Source organism: Solanum dulcamara, chromosome 4 (assembly GCF_947179165.1).
Source record: "Solanum dulcamara chromosome 4, daSolDulc1.2, whole genome shotgun sequence".
NCBI classification, from domain to species: domain Eukaryota; kingdom Viridiplantae; phylum Streptophyta; class Magnoliopsida; order Solanales; family Solanaceae; genus Solanum; species Solanum dulcamara.
Window position 1 is genome coordinate 40,505,505 of NC_077240.1, and position 27,177 is coordinate 40,532,681.

The 27,177-nt window shown below is 36.6% G+C and overlaps 2 protein-coding genes across 2 annotated transcripts; both read left to right on the top strand.

Moving 5' to 3' along the window:
* The first annotated feature begins 1,794 nt into the window (after positions 1–1,794).
* On the top strand, positions 1,795–3,295 carry LOC129884216 (GRAS family protein RAM1-like). Its single transcript, XM_055958549.1, has 3 exons — positions 1,795–2,388; positions 2,469–2,772; positions 2,907–3,295. The coding sequence occupies exons 1-3, from the start codon at positions 1,795–1,797 to the stop codon at positions 3,293–3,295; spliced, it is 1,287 nt and encodes a 428-aa protein (XP_055814524.1).
* A 10,967-nt stretch (positions 3,296–14,262) lies between these two features.
* On the top strand, positions 14,263–17,640 carry LOC129884217 (GRAS family protein RAM1-like). The gene is made up of 2 exons (XM_055958550.1): positions 14,263–14,653; positions 16,475–17,640. The coding sequence occupies exons 1-2, from the start codon at positions 14,263–14,265 to the stop codon at positions 17,638–17,640; spliced, it is 1,557 nt and encodes a 518-aa protein (XP_055814525.1).
* Positions 17,641–27,177: the final 9,537 nt, after the last annotated feature.

Consider the following 27,177-nt stretch of genomic DNA (forward strand, 5'->3'; position numbering starts at 1 on the left):
GCATCGTAGACTTTATCGTATGGGTGTGGTACACATTCTAGTAGCTACTGGAATGTGACACCCCACTCCATGAATGAGTCTATGGGTCATAGACAATTCGACAGCTCGAGAGTTGGATCGTAGAAACTGACCTAAACTCTAAATATTTGACCAAATATAGAGGGGTTCCACAAGCCCCTTCTACGGCTTGTACAACACCCTACAGATCATAACGTCGACTAGTAGAAGTGATCATTGGCCAATGAAATTGACTAAGTGCGGAGGGGTTCCACAAGCCCCTTCTACGGCTCATAGAAATCTCTACGGGCCGTAGAGTGGGTCGTGGACCACTGACAGTTAACTTTTCTCAAATTTTTCTCAGGTTTTCTATTAGTTCTAAAACTTGATCTAGGCTAGTATAGTACGGGTTTTTACACTAATCTTTACTTGCTTTCGAAGATGTTTGTATCTAATTTGTATCTGTATAAGCCTTGTACTCTTATTTTGGTTAGATACTCAATTATCGACTGATGTCAGGTCTTGGGGATGGTCATTTGGTTATGTTCCTATGTTGGCTCCTCTTTCGTCTTCTTATTATTGTTTCTCTTTCTTTTATTTTTTTCCGCTTGATAGCCCGTTGCTTCTGTCTTCGGGCTATGGGTTAGACTTACCTACTGGTTGATTGAAGTAGGTGTCATCATGAATCGAGAAGTATGGCTGTTACAACTTACAAATAATGAATAAATAAATGCTTCTTTGACTTCACATCAACACCCTAGTCTTGCTCATCTCGATTAAACATTAAAGCTCATCTTAATAATTCAAGTCTAAGAATACCAACACTTTGGTTGGTACAAATAATCAGGCAATACAAAAACTCACAACATCAAGTACACTTCCTGATCATAAGGCAAGATATACAAACAAACAACAAATTTCTAACCTCCTAACCTCAGAAATGGACTCTATCTCATTAAATTTAAGCTCACTCAACTACTTCGTCAAAGAAAGCTAATAACATCACATATCTATCATGAAATAAGTGTCCATACAAGAAGAAATACTACACACTAAAATCAACAAATGAAAAATAATTAAGGACTTAGCATCAAAACACAACTTTTGCACCACAAAAGAATTCAAATGCATACACAAAGAACCGTAGGCTTGACCATTATCACTACACCAAAATGATCTTTAGCGATAATTAATTAGCGGCAATAGCATAATTGCCACTATATGTATTTTTTTATTGGCAATTAACACTCTTTGTAAATTTCACCAAAATTATATAGCGACATTAGATTCAATTACAATTAACTAATGCTGGTAAAGACTTTAGCACTTTTTGTTAATGTGCATATTTATTGCCGCTAAAAGCTATTTTTTTTGTAGTGTATGTACATCTCCACTATTAAGCATACTCAAATAAAATTAAATAGGACTTTAACGGACTCGTCCTGCCACATATGCACATTATCTTTCACCTTATGCAGAAGGAAACCCCCATTTTGTTTGCAGCTTCACCATAACTGCAAGATTCCTGCCTTTTGGATTGGGGAATGGAACCTATTGAGAGAAAACAAAAAGTAGCAAACAAACTTTGTTTACTTAAGCAGAACTTGTGTTTGAGTTAAAATACATTGTTCTGCTAATGGCCGGCTGCTGGCAAATCAGAATCTAAAGAATAAAACTTGTGCTGTCTTTTTGTACTATATGTTACCTTGAAGCTTTTGTACATGAAGCTTCATGGTCTGAATAAAATGACCTCATTCTTAAGTAGCAAGGGTAATACTTTTCACACAATTAGAAGCAATGAATTCTAGTCTTGCAAACACCACAAAGAAAGGCAAGAATCAAATGAAAAGCTCTCATAGTGCTGAAGCGAAGAAGGAAAGGTCTTGCATACCTTCAGCTTCATGCCAAATTTTGCAGAAGCGTTGCATTAGAGGAAATCTGAAAGGGAAACACTGTGAAATACCATGCAGTTTTAGTTCTGGATCTCATGTCCTATCAACGGTGAAAATATTTGAAATGGCACGAGCACAATTACTTCACCATACGTCCAAGAAAGAGGATGATTCCTCCATTTCTTCTAATTCACTTAGTGGTCTGTCTCCTGTAGTTTCAGAAGATTTAGAGCTTGCTCTTTTACTTCAAGCTTCTGCTGAAATGTTTTCCAAGAGACACTATGAACGTGCAACAGAGTTACTAAGCTTGTGTAATAACCTGTCTGCTTCTCCTACAGGCACTCCGGTTCAAAGAGTTGTGCACTACTTTGGTGAAGTTCTTCGAGAGAGAATTGATAAGGAGACAAAATCAATAACAGGATTACTACTAGATAGACCTGGGGATTTTGAAGTGAAACCAGTTGATCTTGAAGAGCTTTTATTGTCTCCAAAGCCTCATGTAATTGCATGTTATAATGCCTTCCTTTTTACCAAGTCGCCCAATATGCTTGTATTCAAGCCATTTTGGATAATGTTAAGTCAGAAAGACGACTTCATTTGATTGATTTTGGAATCAGAAGTGGATCTCACTGGATAATCCTCATGCAAGTTCTTGCGAACCGAGGTGATTTTCCATTTGAGCTTCTCAAGATAACCGCTATTGGAACATCTAAACAAAAGGTTGATGAAACAGGGAAAAGATTGTCATCTTTTGCTGCTGAAAACATGAAGTTTTCCTTTTTCTTCAAGGCAGTGGTATCAGAAATGAAGGACATCAGTAAAGATCTCTTTGAGTTAGATACTAATGAAGTTGTGGCTGTTTACTCAGAGTATAGTCCTGTGGGCATGTTAGTATGGCCCAATCACCTGGAAGTTGTTCTAAGATTCATTATAAACCTCAATCCTTGTGCGATAGTGGTCATCGAAACTGAGCAAATACTAACGAGACAATTTTTATGGATCGTTTTAATGAATCAGTGTTTCTGTATGCTGCACTCTTTGATTGTTTGGAGACTTTCATGGGACGAGACAATCAATATAGGATGGAATTTGAAGGACTTATTCTTAGAAAAACCATTCACAATATGATCATTTGTGAAGGAGAAAGGAGGATCTTCCGAAATGTAAGGCTGAAAGTATGGAGGGCTTTGTTTGAAAAGTTTGGCATTAAGGAAACAGAATTGAGTGAATCATCCTTGTACCAGGCAAATCTAATGACCGATAGGTCTGCTCATGGATTTTGCACTCTGGATATGGATGGAAACTGCCTTATTGTTAAATGGAAAGGAAACTCAAATAATATTTGCTTCAGCCTGGAAATTTCTCCACGATTGATAGATGCTCTTTCGGGGGCGGGGGTGGCATGAAGCCAATTAATACGGAAAATAAAAAAGTAAATGAAACTAATTATCTAGTAGTATTGAGGACCTTCTGATGAACTAAAATTTAAGAAACCTCAAAAATCTCATTGCTCATTTGTATGTGTTAAGTTGGAAAGATTGTTTTCGGTAGTCATTGTAATAATTGTTTCTTATTCACATGTATTTTATTCGCTTGTTACAATTTGTTCATTAATTTTATCATATATCTATGACTCTCTTCTTCTTCTTTTTTTCGTTTTCAAATATGGTATTTAAAGAATAAAGGAAAGAAAAAGGAAATTATCTTGTTTTGGAATAGAGTTTCATGTTTCAAAGCGGGCTTGTGGCTTTGGAATTGATAGTGAAATTAAGTACTGTTCGAAAACAATGTAAATAAGATATGTGAGTCTTCAATGCCATTATAAGGTAGACAAGAGAATAATTAATAATGCATTGTTGAATAGGAAACTACTTGTTTATGTTATCAGGGTAGAAAAATTTCACTTTCTTGTTTTATGATAAACCAGACTTGTTTGGACTGAAGGCCTTTCTTCTGCCACCAGGCGTCTGTCGGAAAATGAAGTACTAAAAGATCCAAATTGCCCTTATTATTGCTGAATCCTCTGTTGGTTAGAAACTTTTGCTGATGATTAAACAACTGTAAAATGGAGAAAAGAAGGGGACTTTCTTTTTACATGAAATATTTTTTTGGTCATTCCTAAATATCAGCCTTCAAATATAATGAAATTTAGTCGTGAGGAAAGATGCAGAAAATATTTCATATTTGAGACAAGTAAGAAATGAAGGATCATCTCGAAAGAAATTTTAGTGTTGCTATTTGAAGCTTTATGTAAGATAGCTAGGATTGGGCTTTTACATCAGTAAGCTTTTTGGATTATCTTTGACCCCAGAAAGAAATCATGGATCAAATTCAAAGAGAAAAGGGAAGCTTTTTCTTGCTTCTAGCATCCTGGTGAATCTGTACAAGCATTACAGTATTAAGGTGTTGTCGCTGTTGTGGATCTCATTTCCAATAAGCTCAAAGCATGATGAAATGACAAAGTCCTATCATAGTATGTTGGTCGCATGACCTATTAACACAGTATGAACTGATATAAGAGGAATGAAAATAGAATTTTTTTTTTTAGCTTGATGAAGATTGAGAACTCCCTCATGGATTTAAAAGGCTTTGTTATCAAATGGAAAGGAACTCCATTTAAGCTTTGTTTTTTCTACTGAAGTTTCAGCAAGCCGGAAAGGTTCCATTCCTTTTATGAGGACTTCTCTTGAGAAAAGAAAAATCATGATTTCCTACTAAAATCTGCTTCTTCTCTTTTTCTTCTTCTGTCAGCAAAATCTAAGAAAACTTCAGCAAATATTGTTCTACTTATAGACCGTTTTGTGGATCAAGGTAAATTCATAATTAAACTTAAAATTGTTATGGTAATATTCTACTGCTCAACAAAATTTCAAGGATCCATATAAATGTCAAGAATTGTTTGAAAAAAACATGTACATTATAAGTCTCTTGACCTTGTAAAGAGAAACCTTTGAACATTTTAATTAGGAGACAAGGACGTGTAGGCAAGTGAAAAGGCTTGTACTATATGTGGCTCTTGAGGATAAAATACATGAAAAAACACATGACGGTTAAGATGGTAAACTTTCTTAAAATTGTATTTACTTTCATATAGGTAGTTTTATTAACTTAGAAAGTAAAATGAATAACTTTTATTTATGCCAAATTTCCATTCGTTAACTATTCTTTAGGAAAAGAAAGATAAGGAAATAGAAAAACAAGTTTTTGCTTCTGTCTACATAACGATGCAAAGTTATAGATGAAGAACACTTCCATGGAGCTTTTATAATTAAAAAAGATAACATAGGATAAGAAATACATAAGTATTACAAGTAGCTTTTAGGAAACATGGATTTAATCATAAAACTCAGAAAATTCCAGCAATAAATCATATAACTCTAATCATCACATTGAGCTATATATTCTTGATACAAAAAGAAAGCTAATTTTCTTGGTTAAGACTTTATTGGAATCTCCTCACAGATAGAGATGTCTAGCAAATCAGAAGTTTTGATTAGCTGATGTAATATGGTTTCGGACTGTATCTATTTTAAGTAGAGTCTTTTATTCGGCTACCAGCCGGCTGCTGCCAAATAAGGCTAGAAAAGATTGAGCTTGTCCTTACTTTTTGCTGTCCTATCTTCTATTTTTCTCCTTTTTTTGTTTGGTACCTTATATATGATTAGATGGAAAAGGAATATGAAAAGAGCACAAGTTTTTTGTCCTCATGGTCTGAATAAAATGAGCTTCGTTCTCTAATGAGGATAGATTCAGAAATCCATTTATACTAAAGGTTTGTCAAAAGGAAGAACGTGATATCTTGATATTTTTTTTAGCTTCCAGTAAGAAGAAAAGGACTTAATCATACAAAAACCCATGGATTCAAGTCTTGCAAATAAAGGAAAGGATGAAATGCATGTTAGTTGACTGATTCAAAAGGTGTGTCAGTATTTTTGGAAGCTTTTTATGTCATCCAGTTAGCAAGTTTTAAGAGTCCTAATTTAGTTGAAATAAGTCTGTTAGAGTCATGGGTTAGTGATAAGCTAGTGCCCTGATTTTTCTCCAAGTTTATTGGTCTGCAAGTCTACTTAAATGGTTGTATTCTCGTTGGTTTTCAACGCAATAAAACGTTAAGTTTCTCTCTGTTTTCTTTTCAAATATATTACTTGCAGCTTGCCTTTGTTAATCTCTTCTGCCAACAATTGTGGTATCAGAGCTTAACTCTAGGTTGAGATCCATCCTTTCGTTATGTAGGGATTGGTAAAGTAAGAGAGAAAAAGATAGATATTGTGAGCTCTTGTTTGAGAGAACCCAGAAAATTTCCATGGCAGGGAATGGTACGGCATCTTCGTCCCAACCTCTGATTCCAATTTTCAGAGGGGGAAATTATCAATTTTGGAGTCTAAAAATGAAGACTCTTTTCAAGTCTCAAGAGCTTTGGGATGTAGTCGAGACTGGAATTCCGGAAGGGAATGACAACCAACTGAGGGAAGATCAGAAAAGAGACTCAAAAGCTCTCTTCATGATCCAACAAGCACTTCATGATGACATTTTTCCTCGCATATCAGCAGCTGAGACTTTCAAACAGGCATGGGAGATCCTTAAGCAAGAGTACTTTGGCGATGATAAGGTAATTGTTGTCAAACTACAAACTCTCCGACGTGATTTTGAAACATTGTTCATGAATGAAAATGAATCTGTACAAGAATATTTGTCTAGAACATCTGCTACTGTTAATAGGATGAGGTCCTATGGTGAAAAAATTAACAATCAAATTTTTGTATCTAAACTATTGAGAAGTTTAACCAGCAAATTTGAGCATGTTGTAACTGCAATTGAGGAATCTAAGGACCTATTGTAACACCCCGGAATTGTTTTTCACAAAGACTCGAACATTTCTTCATGTGTGTGTAGACTCGAACCGTATGACTTGTAATTTTATATATGAGTTAGGATCAATTCCTAAGTATTTGAAGGGTATTAGATGTGGTTTAGGGTAATAAGGGATCTCTAACACCAAGCCGAGTCCAAAGAATTCCTTTCGGCTAAGTTTCCGAATGAGTTAATATAAGGGTCAACTTTGAATGACCATATCTCCTAAAATATGATGAATTGGGTGGCCTATGAACTATAAAATTAAATGTCTTTGAGTCTTCTTTCCAACGCCACCAAGATTGCATTTGTTGGAGTTCGGAGTCAAAAGTTATGACCATTTTTCTATAGACTATAACTGTAGAAATTTCAGGCCTGGGGCTACAGTGGCGCCCGGCGCCACTATAACGCCAGAAACTGCTCTATGTAGTTTGTTCCTTGGCGCGATGCACCACTATTAGGCTTGCAGGGTTTTTAAGCCTATTTTCCAAATTTCAGAAATTTCTGGCTTGGCGCTGCAGTGGCGCGGCGCACCACTATAGCGCCAACAGGGTTTTAGCCCATTTTTTTCCAGATTTTTGATGAAGGGCATTTGGATATTTTTCCTAAACATATATACACAACTTGGTCCTATTTTGGGATGATATTCTCAGTCTTTTGCCCCTCCAAAGAACCCTAACCTTCACCCTCTTCTCTCTCAAATCATCTCCAACAAGATTTGCCCTCAAAAATTCAAGGATTCAAGCTTCCCATTGAAGACCTAACAACAAGGTTTCTTCAAAATCTACTCTAAGGTATGTAAGGCTAACTTAAAATATGGATTGAGTTCTTCCATATGCCCCATAGATGTGTTGGATGAAGATTGTGAAAGGCTTGAACCTTCCATGAAGGTTTTCTTGAAATTTTCTAAACTCTAGAATATTTTTATATACTATTAATTGATTGATGATTTTCATGACTTTAATTTTTGAATAATTATCTTTCATATTTATTTCACAAACCGTAGTTACATATTGACTACAATGAATTTTTGTATATAAATTCATACGTATCGATGGTGTTCTCGAGTTAAGTTTTGTTGAGAGTATGGATTCATGTTTTTTATTCACATGAAACCAAGATTAGATTTCATTTTTTTGTCATAATTGTCTTGAGGTTGAGATTGATGGGTTTTTTTATATATGTATTGATTGGAATGAGAAGAATGAATTAGGATAGTTATGAATGTGAATGGCATAAAAAGGAACGAAACCTTGGTATAGCTAGAATGTCCTTTTGTCTCTATAAATTGAACATAGAATTAAATAAGGATTTTGGAGCCAGATATTTGATGATGATGTGAATGATGATGTTTGATGATGATGTGAATGATGATGTTTGATGAATGAGGTGAATGATGTTTATTTAACTAAGGAAAAATGATTGATGAAGAGGTTATATTGATGATGATGTTTTGAGATGAAATGGATTGGAGTCTAACGTGACTACATGATATGTGATTTGCATAATTTAATTTGATTGGAGTCTTATGAGCATTTTGAATATAAATGATCTTTTGAGAAGGGGTTTTAAATAAATAATTTGTGAACACTTTTGCATAAACTATTTATACACTATTTTGAGTTTAAAGAATGATTATTTTCATCTTTGATTTAGAAAGACTTTAAGCATGATTTTAGTTTGAAAAGTCTCTTAATCACTATTTTGAGTATGAGTATTTTGAGTATAAACGAGTTGACATTTTTTACATTAAAACATCTATTTTGAGATCGAGTTGAGGAGTTAAAAACTATGTTTTAAATGCATTCATTGAGTTGAGATTGTATCAAATTTAAAGAGAAAAGTTTGATGATTGAGATAAGTTGATTTGAAAGAAGGTCCAATGAGGCCAGATTTGATTGAGTTTTGAAAAGAGTCCAATGAGACTAAATGAGTATTTTGAGTATTTTACTCACTTGATAAATATGAGCATATTGAGTCTTAGGAGGAGTATTGAGCACCGAATTGGGTAAGAGTATAGTCCATACTCGAATCCCATGCACTACGTAGCCAACGTAGGAAGGGATTGGACCGTTAAAGTCGGATGTTTCCTATTTTATTGTCCTGAAATGAAAGGACTTGATTGATTGATGGATCCATGATTGGTTGATTCATTCATACCCTGGCAAAGTATGAACGGACGTGGCAACAACGTCGTCTTATTGTACATCACTAGCTCATAAGTGATGTTTGTCGGTTAGAGAAGCTCCCAATTGAGTGGATTGTGCTTGATATGATTGGTTTGATTGAGATTGTAGATGATTGAGTTAAATTGTAAAACATTGCTAAATTTTAATTTGCACATCTATTGAATTGAGTCCTTTGACGTGATTGTTGAGTTGATTGTATATGATTGGATTGGATTAGATGATATATGATTGGATTGGATTAGATTATATGTGATTGGATTGGATTAGATAATATGTGATTGGATTGGATTAGATGATATGTGATTGGATTGGATTAGATGATATGTGATTGGAATGGATTAGATGATATGTGATTGGATTGGATTAGATGATATGTGATTGAATTAGAGTTGATGGTATATGATTGAATTGGATCGAATTGTATATGATTGGATTGGATCAGATTGTATATGATTGGATTGAACCGATTGTATATGATTGGATTGAATCGGATGATATATGATTGGATTGAATCGGATGATATATGATTAGATTGGATCGGATTGTATATGATTGGATGGGATCGAATTGTAAATAATTTGATTGAACTGTATTGTACATGATTGGATTGGATTGGATGGTATATGATTGGTCTTTTTCTAAAATGTATTCTTATTTTAGACTTATGACACCTTGATTGAGTCTCTCTTATCTTTCTGATTTGAGATATCTGAACTGATATTATTCTACCTTGAGGTATGTTTCATTCTGCCATATTACATACTCGTACATTCCATGTACAGACATCCATTTGGACCTGCATCATTTCATGATGCAGAGATAGGTTTAAGAGATCGTCAATAGGAGCACCATTGAGGGTCTATTCGCACTCAGCTTATTGATGAGTCCTCCCCTACATTCAGAGGATACCACTTATGTTATTCTTGCATTGAGTTTAGTCCTTTTCATTCTGATTTGAGGTAGCCATGAACATGTCATTGGCACCAATTAGATAGTAGCGATAGAGGCTTCATAGACTAGATAGTGATGGGTCGATTGAGTGTTTTATTTCTTGAATTATTCTTTTCAAACTATTTAACGACATAGATTGAAGTTCGATTTGTTGGCCCATGGCCTTTATTATTTGAGTTAGATTGATGATTTGAGTTGCCCACTAAATTATTTCTTTATTTTAAATTTTCCACTAATTGATTGATATGAATGGATGTGTGATTGGATCAAGTGGTTCGCTTGGGACAAGCAATGGTCTTCGAGTGCCGGCCACGTCTAGGGTACCCTCCCGGGGCGTGACACCTATCTGCCTATTCTTTTGATGAATTAATGAGTTCCTTGCTAGCTCATGAAGATAGGCTAAATAGGTCGTGTGAGAAAGTTCAAGAGAAGGCTTTCCAGGTAAAGGGGGAGTTTTCTTACAAGGGAAAAGAAGAAAACTCAGCAGGCCGGGGACATGGCATAGATAATTTTCGTGGTCGAGGCCGTGGTGGTAGCAGAGGTAGAAACCAGGTTGGTGACTCACATCAATACAAGAGCACAATCCAATGCCGATACTACAAGAAATTTGTCCATAAAGAGGTTGATTGCTGAACGAAGCAGAAAGATGAGCAAAAGGAAGTCAATTTCACACAAAAAGTGGAAGAAGAAAGTAAGTTGTTTATGGCTCATTCTCCTGTAACTGAAAGTGCAAATGTTGCGTGGTTCATTGATAGAGGATGCTCCAATTACATGTCAAGTTCAAAGTCTCTACTTAGAGATCTTGATGATTCACAGAAAAGCGAGATGCGCCTGGGAGATGACAAACAAGTGCGCGTTGAAGGAAAAGGTACAGTTGAGATAAAAACTGTCCAAGGTAATGTGAAGCTTTTATATGATGTGCAATATGTTCCCACTTTAGCTCACAACCTGTTAAGTGTCGGTCAATTGATGACTAGTGGATACTCAATTGTTTTTGACGATCAAGCATGTGATATTAAGGATAAGAAATCTGGATGCACCATAGCTCATGTACCTATGACTAAAAACAAAATGTTTCCCCTTGATATCTCAAATGTTGAAAACATTGCCTTAGTTGACAAAGGAAAGAATGAGACTAATATGTGGCACTTACGTTATGGGCATTTGAATGTTAATGGGTTGAAACTTTTGGTTCAAAAAGATATGGTTATTGGCTTGCCAAAAATCAATGATCTTGACTTATGTGAAGGGTGTATTTACGGGAAGCAAGCTAGGAAATCATTTCCAGTAGGAAAATCATGGAGGGCCACAACTAGTCTTGAACTTGTGCACGTTGATTTGTGTGGGCCAATGAAAACAGAATCCCTTGGTGGTAGTCGGTATATTTTGATGTTTACTGATGATTACAGCCGCTTTAGTTGAGTTTATTTCTTGAAGTTCAAATCAGAAACCTTTGAGAATTTCAAGAAATTTAAAGCACTTGTAGAGAATCAAAGTGGCAGGAAGATAAAATCACTCCGTACTGATAGAGGCGGTGAATTCTTATCAAATGAATTTAATATGTTATGTGATGAGAATGGAATTCGCAGGGAACTTACAGCACCATACACATCAGAGCAGAATGGTGTGGCCGAACGGAAAAACAGGACGGTCGTGGAAATGGCTAGAAGCTCATTGAAAAAAAAGGGTCTACCAGATTACTTTTGGGGATAAGCTGTTGCAACCGCTGTTTATCTTTTGAATATCTCTCCAACAAAGATGGTTTGGAATGCAACACCTCTTGAAGCTTGGAATGGTAAGAAGCCTAGGGTAAGCCACTTGAGAATCTTCGGTTGTATAGCATATGCTTTGGTTAATTTTCATTCTAAGCTAGATGAAAAATCTGAAAAATGCATTTTCGTTGGCTTTAGTCTTCAATCCAAAGCATATCGTCTATATAATCCCATAAGTGGCAAAATGATTATAAGTAGAAATGTTGTGTTTAATGAGGATGCAAGATGTAATTTCAGTTCTGGGAATATAAGATCAAGTATCCAACTGTTATCTAGTGATTAAAAACCTGCAGCAGATCCTACTCCAGGAAACTCACCCAACTCTTCTCTAGTAAGTTCACCAGTTAGCTCGTCAATTGCACCTACAACAGCTGCACCGGTTGACGAGCCTTCAGTTGAGCGATTTGCACCAAGACGATCAACAAGGGAAAAGAAACCAAATCCCAAATACTCTAACAATGTACATACTTCTTGTCAATTTGCTTTGCTTGTTTCAGATCCTATTTGTTATGAAGAAGCAGTAGAACAATCTGAATGGAAGAGTGCAATGGTAGAAGAGTTACAAGCAATTGAAAGGAATTCTGCATGGGAGCTAGTTGATTCACCTATAGGAAGAAACGTGATTGGGCTCAAGTGGGTGTTTCGAACAAAGTACAATGCAGATGGGAGAATTCAAAAGCACAAAGTTCGGCTCGTGGAAAAAGGATATTCACAAAAACAAGGTATAGACTTTGAAGAAACTTTTTCTCCTGTTTCTCGATTTGAAACAGTGAGAGTTGTTTTAGCTCTGGTTGAGCAATTATGTTTGCCCGTATATCAATTTGATGTGAAGTTCGCCTTTTTGAATGGTGATCTAGAAGAAGAGGTTTATGTTTCACAACCTCATGACTTTGTTATTAATGGCAATGAGAACAAAGTCTACAAGTTAAGAAAAGCTCTTTACGGGCTAAAGCAAGCTCCCCATGCATGGTACAGCAAAATTGATTCATTCTTTCAAGATAGTGGATTCACAAGAAGTGAAAATGAGCCAACATTGTACTTGAAGAAGCAAGGTACTGGAGAATTTTTGGTCACTTGTTTCTATGTTGATGACATGATTTATTTTGGTTCCTCAAAGTCTGTAGTTGATGATTTCAAGTCCAGTATGATGAGAAACTTTGAGATGACTGATTTGGGTTTACTGAAATACTTTTGGGGGCTTGAGGTGATCCAAGACAAAGATGGGATTTTTATTTCTCAAAAGAAATATGCAGAGGATCTTTTGAAAAAATTCCATATGATAAATAGTGAAACAGCCGCTACACCTATGAATATCAATGAGAAGTCGCAGCGTGAAGATGGAACTGAGAAAGCAAATCCGAGATTGTTTAGAAGTCTAGTTGGTGGCTTAATTTATCTAACGCACACTAGACCTGACATTGCTTTCTCTGTTAGTGTTGTGTCCAGGTTTTTGCAAAGTCCAACAAAGCAACACTTTCGTGCTGCAAAAAGAATTCTACGCTATGTTGCTGGAACGACAAGCTTTGGTATTTGGTATTCTAAAGTGTCAAATTTCAGATTGGTTGGCTTTACAGATAGTGATTATGCAGGCTGCTTGGATGATCGAAAAAGCACTTCTGGCAGTTGTTTCAGCCTTGGCTCTGGAGCGGTGACATGGAGTTCAAAGAAGCAGGAGACAGTAGCTCTTTCTACGTCTGAGACAGAGTATACAGCAACAAGTTTAGCAGCACGACAAGCTTTATGGCTCCAGAAACTACTTGCAGATTTCAGTTACGAGTAAAAGGAGGCTACTGAGATTTCTTGTGAGAACAAATCATCAATTGATATGATTAAGAATCCCTCTTTCCATGCGAGAACTAAGAATATCGATGTGTAATATCACTTCATTCGGAAACTGGAAGCTGATGGAAGAATTGTGCTGATATATTGTGTGGCAAATGAGCAAAAAGCGGATATATTCACAAAGTCTCTTCCTCAGGCTAAGCATGAATTTTTCAGATTGCATTTGGGAGTGTGTGACTTTGAATCAAGGGGGAGTTCTAGTTGACTGATTCAAAAGTTGTGTCAGTATTTTTGGGAGTTTTCTACGTTTCCAGTTAGCAAGTTTTAAGAGTCCTAATTTAGTTGAAATAAGTTTGTTAGAGTCATGGTTTAGTGATAAGCTAGTGCCCTGTTTTTTCTCCAAGTTTGTTGGTCTACAAGTCTATTTAAATGGTTGTATTCTCGCTGGTTTTCAACCCAATAAGTTTCTTTTCAAATATATTGCTTGCAGCTTGCCTTTGTTAATCTCTTCTGCCAACAATACAAAAGCCTCATTGTGCTGAAGAAAAGAAGGAAAGCTCTTGTCTTCCTTCAGCATCATGCACAATTCTGCAGGAGCGTTATTGTGGAGGAGATCTAAGAGAGAAGCCACATGATATTTCATGAAGCAACACTTCTGGATCCCATGTACCATCAACAGTAAGCATATGAAATGGCACGAGCACAATTCAGCACACCTCCAAGAAACAGGATAGATCCTCCTTTACTTCGTCTAACACATATTGTGGTCTGTCTCCTAAAACTTCAGAAGATTTTCAGCTTGCTCTTATACTTCAAGACTCTGCTGAAATGTTCTCCAAGAGACACTATGAACGTGGAACGGAGTTACTAAGATTGTGTAACCTGTCTGCTTCTCCTACAGGTACTCCTGTTCAAAGAGCTGTGTATTGCTTTGGTGAAGCCCTTCGAGAGAGAAACAATAAGGAGAAGGGAACATTAGCACCTAATAGACCTGAAGGCGGGGAAGAGAAACCATTTGATTTGGAAGAGGTTCTGCAGATTCCAAAGCCTTTGGCATTTGTATGTTATCAATCATCACCTTTCTTCCAAGTGCCGCAATTTGCTGGAATTCAAGCCATCTTAGATAATATCAAGTCAGAAAACAGGGTTCATTTGATTGATATTGGAATCAAAATTGGTTCACACTGGGCAGTCCTCATGCAAGCTCTTCCTAATATAGGTGATTGTCCACTTGAGCTTCTCTAGATAACCGCTGTTGGAGCATCAAATCAGATGGTTGAAGAAATAGCACAGAGATTGTCATCTTTTGCTGCTGAAAACTTCAAGTTTCCCTTTTCCTTCAAGTCAGTGGTGTCGGAGCCATCGATACGTAGAGAAGCATATGGAAACAAGTCATCTTATTTTAAAATTCTTCGTTCTTAAACTGATGTAACCTGAAAAACTAAGTTGTCAAAGACTTTCTACTTCTTTGTTTCAATTTATTTGTCTTACATTCCTTTTTAGTCAATTTGAAAAGAGAATGTTCTTTTCTTTTTTGGTAACTCTTTAGGTTCAACTTTTTACTTGGCATGTTTAAGACCACAAGACTAAATGACATTTTGGTATATTATACTTATCTTTAGTTTAAGACCACAAGATTCAAAAGTTTTCTTTGCTTTTTAAACTTTGTGGTAAGTCAAAACTAGACAAATAAATTGAAACTGAAGGAGTATCTCTTTATTTTCATTTCTATCGCATGCATTGCTTCTCCTCATGCCTTAGGTCAACATTTTATCTAATTCTCATTCTTTAGTTCAACTCCATCTATTAAAATCTATTCCATAATTTCTACATTAAGGTCTTTATGTAGCAATCATGCTTGATCTATAGCTGTATGGACCTGCAATAGCTTAAATAGGTCATGTATCTCTTATGATGCTTGTAATTGCCCAATCATTCTTGTGTAGTAGATGAATGGACCTGCAATGCGCTTCTTTTAATGTATGAGTCACAAGAGAAAATATACACATGTAAATCCAACTTCCTGAACAGCCTTACTTTCATGCCTTAATGTGGCCATGAGAATGGAACAAGAACATACAATTTTATTGTTTCATCTACACAACCTACAAAGACCAAGTATAATGAAAGGCTTCAAATATCTTCTTTTCACTTGCTATCGCACACATCCTCTGTTGGTGTCAACTCTCTTTTTTTTGTCCCTGCTATATGTTACCCAGGAGACCAAGATAGCTTGTTTAAGTTACCATATAAGATGAAGATGCAACATTTGTTCAGCCTTACTTTGTCCAAATGAGCACGATTGGTCGTCTTTACAAGATAAGATAGATCCATAGAGAGATTTTCCTAAGTAAGTACATTCCATTAGATAATCGAAAATTTATATTCGAGTCTTCCTGTTAGCATTTCAATCAGAGAACAGAAGAAACTAAGAAAATCTAGTCTAAGAGTTAATTTTGTCCTGTAGAATTAAAGCCTTGTTCTTGGATTACATGTTGTATTATATGAATATAGTATAGGGCTTGCACTTTCATTATCTATTTTTAAAAATAAAACCTCCAAGGTATTGCCGTCCTTAGGTTTATTCTCAATATTGTCATGGTCCTGTTCTTTGACCACATCTGTTTGGACTGTTGTCCTTTCTTCTACCAACAGCCTTTAACTAATGATTTAACTAAATGAAATGACATGATAGGGAGAAATTCTCTGTCTCAAGTAATTAGTATATTGACAAAGATGAGAATCATGCTGAAGCAGTGAAAGATGCAGAAAATTTTGAAGTTCCAAATAATCTTGACGGACAAAAACATGTTATCATATTTTTCATGAGGAAAATAAGGAAAACACCCTCCGGGAATTCTGAGGTGCAAGAGTAAGGGGAATGTGAATGAGATGAATTTAGATATGCCATGTCACATTTCTGGCCGCTCTACGGTTCTATCTACAACAACCATCATGAAAATTGCTAAAGAGAAATTACAACTTTATACCTCACAGAATTATGATGCTTATTCCATCATTTTTAGTCCCTTTATTGCAGATTTGGGCCTCTCTCCTCAAGTTAAAAAGGAAGTGGAGCTTTCTCTACTGCTTCTAGTTTCTGCTGAAATGCTAGCCAATCGACAGTTAGATTGTGCAAGAAAGTTGTTGAACTTGTGCATCAACTTTTCTCTTTCAGCAGGAAATCCAGTTCAAAGAGTTGTCTATTATTTTGCTGAATCTCTTCGAAGGAGGATCGATAAAGTGGCAGGAATACCAACTATAGCAGCAAACATTGATGCAGTGAATCCAAATAATATGGAAGAAGTTCTCATGGATCCACGAACTGATGTTATTGAGACTGAACAAATGCTTCCCTTCCGCAAAGTAACACAATTTACTGGAATTCAAGCCATCATGGACAGCATTAAATCATTCAAGAGGATTCATTTGATTGATCTAGGGATAAAAACCGGATCACAATGGACAATCCTTATGCAAGCTCTGGTTGGTAATGGTGAATGTCCACTGGAACTTCTCAAGATAACAGCAGTTGGAACCTCTTTGATTCGAATGCAAGAGGTAGGGAAGAGATTGACATCTTTTGCAGATACTTTGGATATACCTTTTTCCTTCAAAACAGTCATATCTGACTTGAGAAATATCAACAAGGATTTATTTGAGTCAAAGGTTGGTGAAGTTGTGGCAATCTATGCTGACTCGCGTCTTTGGACCTTATTAGCGTGGCCTAATCACTTGCAATCTCTGATACAAGTTATCAAAAGTTTGGATCCATGTGTAATGGTAGTCACTGAAATAGAGGCAAATACTAATACACCAATTTTCAACGATCGTTTCAATGAAGCACTGTTTTACTATAGTGCTATCTTTGATAGTCTTGAAACTTGCATAGGGTGGAACCATAATCACAGAGCAGTAGCTCAAGGAGTATATCTAGGAAAAATTATTGAAAATGTAATCACATCCGAGGGAGAAGAGATGGTTCATCGCCATGAGAAGCTTGGATCTTGGAGGGCCTTATTTGAAGGATTTGGTATAGAGGAAACAGAACTGAGCCACTCATCCTTGTTCCAAGCAAAGTTACTGGCGGAAAAGTCTGCATGCTATGGTTTTTGCAGTCTGGAAATGGATGGGAAATCCCTAATTATTAAGTGGAAGGGAACCCCAATTAAGTCACTTTCTGCATGGAAGTTCCACCATGTCTGAATAACAAGGATACTAACAAGATAGCTTTTCTTTTGTTTTTATGAGGTTGTTCCTCTTGTTTTGCTCGTGTTTTTTGGTTACAATGTCCAGCCTACTAGTGATGTTGTCCGTTCTGGGCCTAGGGCGATCTGACTTTAAAACACGCCACTAGAATTTAAGGTTTGCTTCCGTATATACTCAACATCTCTCCCATGTTTTATCGATGTGGATTCACCTAGGGTGTGCATACATCCCCCTTTGGGACTCAACAACCTCGCTGAGGAGCTGATAGATTCTTTTGCTCACAAAAGAAAACAAACAAAACTCTGAAGTTCTAATCTTGCTGAAGCCCACATAAGAAAAATATGTGTCTGTCAGCATCATTAGAACTTCTGAAGAGATATAACACTAACTTGACGTGTTAGGTGGTAGTGGTTCCATTCTTGCTTCATATTTCATTTCAGTTCATTTTATAAACAGACACCTTTAACCCTTTGACATTGACGTTAGAGGATCTCTATCCAGCCCATAAGCTCTTAGCAAACCATGAGAAAAATTCCCCGTTATAATAAAGAAAGCAAGAAGAGGCAACGCCGCATTAAAACTTGCACTAAAGATTGATACGATGTGACAGAAATGATCACATGAGTAAAGCGCAAGATTCAGAAATGGCGATTGAGAAGCATAATGAGAAATGTGTTGGAAAAAACACGGACTAACACAAAATATATATAGTCAAAAATAGTAGAAATAAAATGGCAAAATAATGACACCAAAAAGTTTATGTGAAAACTCTTTTAAATAAGGGAAAAACTACGAACCAAGAGGAGCAACTGATATCACTATAGTAAGAAATTTTACACTGGGTAGTACCAAGTACAATGCTCAAAATGACTACCTCACACTCAAAAGGAATAACACTCTTTTGATCACCACCTTACTAAAAATATTGCTCACACTCTATTTTTCTTCACAGACTATTTTCTTATAATCTATGGTATACCTCACAGCTCAAATATTTTTCTCTCTATCTGTGAATTGAGTGTTTCAAATGAGGAGTGGAAGAGCTCCTATTCCCATCTACTATCGCCCATTTTGTTTGACAAACATCAGCAATTTGCAATTGCAAATTTGTTGAAAAAGTGGGCAGCCATTTTGAACTGAAATTTCGGCTGCTCTTTTGAAAAACAATTACAGCAATTGTTGACCAAAGGAAAAAAGTTTCATGGGATAGACCCCCACAAATCTAACCCCCCCCCCCAAGTCCCATGCATCAAAATGAGGTAACTTCATTTTTTCAGAGAGAGCTCATGTCAACAAGTTCTTTGCACAATTCGAACTTGTCCCTTGTTACCACTTTGGTCAACATATCTGTAGGATTCTTAGTTGTAGAAATCTTTTCAACATGTATAGATTCGTCTTCTATCTTTTCTCGAATCCAGTGATATCTCACGTCTATGTGTTTTGTATTTGCATGGTACGTAGAGTTCTTGCTCAAGTCTATTGCACTTTGGCTGTCATAATAGACGACATACTCCTTTTGATGCAAGCCAAGCTCTTAAATAAATTGCTTGAGCCATATCATCTCTTTGTCAGCTTCATTAGCCGCAATATACTCAGATTCAGTTGTAGACAGTGCAACACACTTCTGCAACTTCGAATGCCATGATATAGCTCCTCCTGAAAAAGTAAACAAATATCTAGTAGTAAATTTTCTATTATCAAGGTCACCTGTCATATCAATATCTGTATAGCCCTTCAAGATTGGATTTGATCATCCAAAACACAAACATTTATCTGAGCTTCCTCTCAGATGCCTGAGTATCCACTTTACAGCTTCCCAATGCTATTTTCTTGGATTGTCGAGAAACTTCCTGATAACACCAACTGCGTGAGTAATATCAGGTCTAGTGCATACCATTGCATACACTAGACTTCCAACGACGGAGAAATATGAAACTTTGGCCATGTTCTCTTTTTTCTCCCTAGCTATAGGACACATCTTCTTGCTCAACTTCATATGACCTGCAAGAGGTATGCTAACAGCTTTACATTTCTTCATGTTCAAGCGCTCTAGTACACGTTCAATGTACTTTTCTTGTGATATATAAATCTTCCTTTCATCCCTCAAATGAGTAATTCTCATGCCCAAAATTTGTTTGGCATGACCCAAGTCTTTCATAGCAAAATACTTACAAAACTCTTTCTTCAGCTCGTCAATTTTGAAAGTATTTCTAACCACAATCAACATATCATCTACATATAGCAAGAGCATGATAAAATCATCGTCAATTTTTTTTGTACAAATACACAATGATCTGAAGAAGTCTTCTTGTAGACTTGCTCCCCCATAACAGATTCAAACTTTTTGTACCACTGTCTAGGAGCTTGCCTTAGCCCGTAGAGACTTTTTTTGAGTTTGCACACAAAATTTTCTCTACCATTTACTTTGAAGCCCTTAGGTTGTTCCATATAAATCTCCTCTTCTAGGTCACCGTGAATAAAAGTCGTCTTCACATCCGTCTGCTCAATCTTTAAATTACGACTAGCAGCTAAATCAAGAACTGTATGAATGAAGGACATTTTCACAACAAGAAAATATATTTCGTCAAAGTCAATACCTTTCCTTTGACCAAATCCTTCAACAACCAATCTAGCTTTGTATCTGGACTTCAAGCTGTGTTCTTCAACTTTAACTTTGAACACCCGCTTGTTCTTCAAAGATTTCATGCCTTTAGGCAATTTCACCAACTCATAAGTGTGGTTCTCATGCAAAGATTTCATTTCATCTTGCATGGCTTCAGTCCATTTATCCTTATTCTCATCTTCAATGGCCTCCTTATAACACCCAGGTTCACCCCTGTCAGTAAGTAGCACATACTCATTAGGTGAATAGCGAGAGGAAGGAATACGTTGTCTTGTGGACCTCCTACAAGGATTGTTTGTTTCTTCCACAGCTTAGCAGGAGCATCATCAACAACAACATCATTGTTATTATCAGTATCAACATTTTGATCTGGGACTTGATTCTGAACATCACCATGATCATCAATCCCTCCAACATCATACACATTTGTTTGAGGAACTTGATCGAGATGGACTACGCCATCAGAACTTGAAGATTCTAGCTGTCACGCCCCGGGAGGGTACCCTAGACGTAACCGGCACTCAGAAACCATTTCTGGCTCCCAAGCGAACCACATATCCTGATCACACATCCGTTCATTCATTCATTCAGCGGAAATTTTTAAAATAAAGAATAATTTAGCGGGCAACTTAAATCACCCATCCAACTCGAAGAATAAAGGCCATGGGCCAACAGATCAACTAAAATATTTGTCGTTAAAAATAGTTTGACAAGAATAACTCAAAGATAGAAGTACTCAATCGACCCATCACTATCTAGTCTATGAAGCCTCTATCACTACTATCTAATCGGTGCCAATGACATGTTCATGGCTACCTCAAATCAAAATGAAAAGGGCTAACTCGATGCAAGAATACACAGACGGTGTCCTCTGAATGTAGGGGAGGACTCACCAATACGCTGGGTGCGAATAGATCCCCAATGATGCTCCTATTGACGATCTCTAAAATCTGTCTCTGCATCATGAAACGATGCAGGTCCAAATGGACGTCAGTACGTGGAATGTACGAGTATGTAATATGGCAGAATGAAACATAACTCAAGGAAGAATAGCAGCGGTCCAAATATCTCAAATCAGAAAGATAAGAGAGACTCAAATAAGGCGTCATAAGTCTAAAGTAAGAATACATTTTTAGACAAAGACCAATCACACATCATACAATCCAATCCAATCATACACAATACAATTCAATCAAATCGTATATCATCCGATTCAATCCAATCGTATACAATTGGTTCAATCCGGTCATATATGATCCAATCCAATCCAATCATATACCCTTCCACCATACACTTATCCAATCACATATCATATAATACAATCCATCCCATATCCCCTAATCCGATCATATAAAATCAACTCAACAATCAACTCAAAGGACTCAACTCAATAAATATGCAAATTAAATTATGCAATGTTTTGCAATTCAACTCAATCATCTGCAATCACAATCAAACCAATCAGATCAAGCACAATCCATTCAATTAGAAGTTTCTCTAACCGACAACCATCACCATATGAGCGAGTGATAGTACAACAAGCCGACGTTGTTGCCACGTCCGTTCATACCTTTCCAGGGTATGAACGAATCAACCAATCATAGATCCAATCCAACCAAGTCTTATAATGTCAGGACAAACATTTTGGGGAAGCATCCGACTTTAACGGTTCAATCCCCTCCTACGTTTGGCGACGTAGTTTATTGGTTCGAGTATGGACTATACTCTTACCCAATTCGGTGCTCGATACTCCTCCCAAGACTCAATATGCTCATATCTATCAAGTGAGTAAAATACTCAAAATGCTCATTTAGTCTCATCGGACTCTTTCAAATCAACTCATTTAGTCTCATTGGACTCTTTTCAAAACTCAATCAAATCTGGCCTCATTGGACCTTCTTTCTAATCGACTCATCTCAAATCATCAAACTCTTCTCTTTAAAATCTATACAATCTCAAAAATCAACATTTTAAAGTAAAAATACTCAACTCACTTATACTCAAAATACTCGTGTTCAAAAATAATTAAAATACTTCTCAAACTCAACTCATGCTTAAACTCTTTTCAAATCATAGATGAAAATAATTACTCTTTAAACTCAAAATAGTGTATAAATAATTTATGCAAAAATGGTTCCAAAATCATTTATTTTCAAAATGCTCATAAGACTCCAACCATATCAAATTAGGTAAATCACATATCACATAATCACATTAGACTCCAATCCACTTCATCACATAACATCCTCATCAATATACCTCTTCATCAATCATTCTACACATATTAAATAAGCACCATTCACGTCATCACTCACATCATCATCAAAACATCATCATCACATCATCATCATATATTATCATTTACATCATCATCAAACATTATCATCACATCATTGTCAAGTATCATCATCACATCAATCATCAAACATCTACTCCAAAATCCTTATTTTTGTCCTATGTTCATTTTATAGAAGCAAAGGGACATTCTTAACTAACCAATTCATTATTTTCATTCCAATCAATACCTATATACACACAACTATCCATCTCAACCTCAAGACATTTATGACAAGAAATCTCATCTTGGGTTCATGTGAATGAAACATGAATCCATACTTTCAACAAGACTCAACTCAAGAATATCGTCAATACCTATAAATCTATATACAAAGATACATTTGTAGTTAATAATATGAAAAATAACTATTTAGTAACTCAAGTCATTAAAATCATCAATCAACCATTTGTATCTAAAAACATTCCTTAGTTTAGGGAAAACTTTCAAGAAAATCTTTCTAGAAGGTGCAACTCTTTCACAACTCCTAACCAACACATCTATGGGCATATGGAAGAACTCAATCCATATTTTAGGTTAGCCTTACATACCTTGTTTGAATACTTTGAAGAAACCTTGATGTTAGGTCTTCAATGGAAGGCTTGAATCCTTGAAACTCTTGAAGGCACCCTTTGTTGGGGATGGATTTGTGGAAGAAGAAGAGGAAGAGAGGGAAAATTTCTAGGTCTTTTTAGAGAGAGAGACAAGCTAAAAATTGTTACATCTCGCACTTTTGCGCACTTGGAAAAAAAAATTGACTTGCAAGGAAAGAGGTTATGAGTTATTTTATTTAATACCGGTGTAATGTTCAAGAAAACATTGAGGTGGAAATACGGAGGAAGGCCGAGGGAAAAATTTATGTGGAATTTTTGGAAATTAGTTTGGGAATTACAAAAGTGAGATACATAAGTTTGGGCTACAAAGGAATAATGATAAGAAAGTTGAGGCCCAAAACAAGAAATGGCCCAAAGTTTGGAAATTGAGTTCATTAATTAGGAAGGCCCATTACCCATTTACTATCTATTTATATATATACATCTAGTTGCTAGAAACTTCAAGAAGTAGAAAAAGCCCAAAGATGACTTAGTAGTCATCTTGTTTCAATTTCTAGAAGTTTCAAGAAACTTGGAGAAAAGAGGGGAAAAAAATAAGAGAGGAAAATTGGCATAGCTAGGGATTTTATCCCTTGAAATCTTGTTCCAAAATTAATTCTTCTAATATTCCAATCAAGTTGAAGGCCCTAATCAACATAGAGAGATTGTTGGAACAAGAAGACTATTCATTCTTGCAAGGCACAATTCTAGCAAGTTGAAGAACTAAGTGGAAAAGGCAAGGTTTCAATTTTCTCTATATGTTATGGATGGTTGGTATATGTTGTAGAGTGAAGAAATGGATGAAGTACATGAAAATATGTATGTGGGTGTTGGCCGTGTATGTGATGTTGTGTGGAAAGAATAGATTAATTTTATGTAGTATGTGGTTGTTGTTGCAAGGTATAGGAATGAAATGGAAAAATTCATGAAAATATGCATATAGTTGTTGTGGCCGAATATGGGGGTGGTTTGGCAAGTTATGGTGAATTGATTCTATTTAGTATTTTAGTTATTGTTATGGATTCTATGTTGCTAAGAAAAGCTTAAGGATCCTTATAAAGTTGTAGTAGTTGGGGACTTGTTTTAGAAGTTTGTAAATCTAATATAATGTTCTTGCATATATGGAAGCTAATATTGTTAGTATGATGTGGTTAGTGTGTAAATTATTGGGTTGTGGTAATTGAATTTGAAAGAAGGGATTAGATTGTTATTGTTCTTATTGGAATTGGAAGGTCTTGGAGAAAGTAGTATATTGATTTGGTATGATTGTTGGTAAATTGGCCGAGTTAGATTCTCGGGGATGGTGTATTTACAGGGGAAGTGCTGTCGAAATTTCGGTAGACAAAATATTAGTTTAGAATGAGGTTCTTGGATACCTATAGCTAATGTTGGCATTTATTAATCTTGTTATAGATTTTGGAAAGGCCAAGAGTTAGGTGGGGTGACTAAGGAAGCGGACAAGGTATGTAAAGCTAACCGTTCCTTCTTTTGGCATGTCTTTGGTATAAGTATGTAAGGCTTACCCTTCTTTTTCAAGGCATGATTCCGATGTTATGGTTTCATAAGTGCTTCCATATATTCTTTGTTTTCAAAAGCTAGGTGTCAATAGTCCCAAGGAAATGACTACTTTTTCCTATAACCCGTCAATCTTTTCCAAAATGTCTATAGTTTTCCAAAACAAAGGTTTACAATATTACAAGCTTTTATGGCAAGGACGATGGATATGTTTTACAACGACATGGATGATGTCGAGGATGAGAATATGTCTATGATGGCTAAGATAAGAACGGCTTCATGTATGTAATGTTTACTCTTCTTTCTCTTGACATGTTTTGACATAAGTATATAGAGCTACTCTTTCTTTTGGGCATGGTTTTTATGAAATAAGTAAATGACATTTTATACAATTTCAAGGAAGTCTTATTCGTAGAGCCACTAGGATGGACAATTTTCTTGAGTTTCCAAAGGATATTTTCTCGTGCTTAGATACGCGTATATGATTCCAAAAGTTTTATTTTGATATAATCCATGGTAATTTTCGAAAGGTACTTGACATGACTCTTATCTTATTTTGCTAATCATAGCTCATTCCGATTATTCTATGAGTTTTGAAAATTGGTCCTATGTGCATATGTACATGAATTGGAGTCTTATGAGATTGTGACCTTATTCTACGTTCTCTTAATATTATCCTTTGCTTATAATCTCATCTTATAATGATTGTTCCTTCAAGGTGAGACAAAGCGACCGTGATTAATTCATAATATAATCGGAGGCTACCGACCTTTCGTCACTCCGATAGATACATGACTTTCGTTGAGCTCTCCTGCATGCTGTCTATATATATATATGTATATGTATATGTATATGTATATGTATATGTATATGTATATGTATATGTATATGTATATGTATATGTATATGGGGGATATGGGGAGGTGTATATGTGGCGCTATAGACGCATTCCCACCTGATCAGTTGGAGTAATTTTCATCCTGGACGCGGGATGCCCGGACGCGGGACATATGTGGGCACGTCGACGTTGTTTGGTGATATGACTTCTATTTTCTATGCATATGAAAAAGATATGTTTTATATGATAAGATAAGCATGCATGGCATCCGGCCTAAAAGGGCACTCATATGTACAGGTTACTCTCTTATCTCACTATATGTCTATGATTCTACGATATGGTTCTTTATTATGCTGATTTTCATGCCTTACATACTCAGTACATTACTCGTACTGACCCCCTTTTCTTTGGGGGCTGCGTTTCGTGCCACGCAGGTACACCCAGACAAGTAGAAGCTACTATAGAAGATGTTTCAGCGGGGCTGACAACTCCACTTGTTCCTGGAGTGCTGCCGAGTCAGAGTATACGCGCTATGATGTTTCATTCGAAGTTAGAGACTTTGCAGATAGAGTCGTGGGAATAGAGTGTCAGCTTTGTAAGCGGCGTCACTAGCCGATATGTTATTATGTAGTATGTCATGAGTTTATGAGATGATAGATTTTGGATAGCAAGATTCGGAAAGCGTAGCTATATTTTTTCATTTCTTTTTAATGCAAAATTCTAAAGGGATTGAGAATGTAATATGAGTTAGCGGGTTCACTCGGCTCCGAGCACGGGGTCGGGTGCCCATCACACCTTGTGGAGATCGGGGTGTGACAGAGTGGTATCAGAGCAGGTCGGTCAAAGGGTTGTCTGCAAAGTCGTGTCTAGTAGAGTCTTGTTTATGGGTGTGAAGCCGGCCACATTTATAAACAGGAGTCTATAGGACATTCAGGATATTACCTTCTTTTATTATCTTAGATCGTGCGATAGAGCTGTCTATCAGGATAATCTCCTTCTAACGGACTACGAGATGTACGGTCAGACCTCTACGGGAAGCTTGTTTCTGACCCTCTTTCTTGCAGGTGGGTACAGGCTGTGGTGGGAGATGAAGAGACCAGCTCTAAACAGTATAGGGGGTGCGGAGAAGGTCCCTAGGGTACACATGGGACCTCAGGCTCCAGGACCAAGCAGGCGGAGCCCTAGTTATTCGATTGAGACGGATCCCTCTGAAGACACTGATTATGTTATAGAGACCGATCCTTCAGAAGGCTCAATGACAGGTTCCCAAGAGCATCTGATGACCAAGAAAGTGGTTCTAGAAGCCACGCCAGCTGCTCTTATGACCGAACACTATGTCAGGCCAGCTCCTATGGTAAGTGTTACGATATATTCGAGCCCTCTATCTTGGTCGTCGGTGAACCAAGAATTTCCTGGCTATCAATATATTTTGGATTCAAGCGAGGAAGACGATGAGGAACAGACAAGCAAATGGCATCCAGATAGTGACGGGGAACATACTTCACCTCCTAGGTCACCGAGTCAAGCTGGGGAGTGATATGTATAGTTTTTGCTAGTTATATGGGGCAAGTTGTCCTTTTTGTTTTGGCCTAATGTAGGAAGCCCTGTGCGGCTGGGATATGAGATGTTA

Coding starts and splice junctions, on each gene's coding strand:
- LOC129884216 (XM_055958549.1), top strand. CDS start 1,795: ATGAATTCTAGTCTTGCAAACACCACAAAGAAAGGCAAGAATCAAATG. Junction 2,389..2,468: donor TATTGTCTCCAAAGCCTCAT/GTAATTGCATGT, acceptor GATAATGTTAAG/TCAGAAAGACGACTTCATTT. Junction 2,773..2,906: donor CTCAGAGTATAGTCCTGTGG/GCATGTTAGTAT, acceptor TTAATGAATCAG/TGTTTCTGTATGCTGCACTC.
- LOC129884217 (XM_055958550.1), top strand. CDS start 14,263: ATGTTCTCCAAGAGACACTATGAACGTGGAACGGAGTTACTAAGATTG. Junction 14,654..16,474: donor GCAAGCTCTTCCTAATATAG/GTGATTGTCCAC, acceptor CCTTTATTGCAG/ATTTGGGCCTCTCTCCTCAA.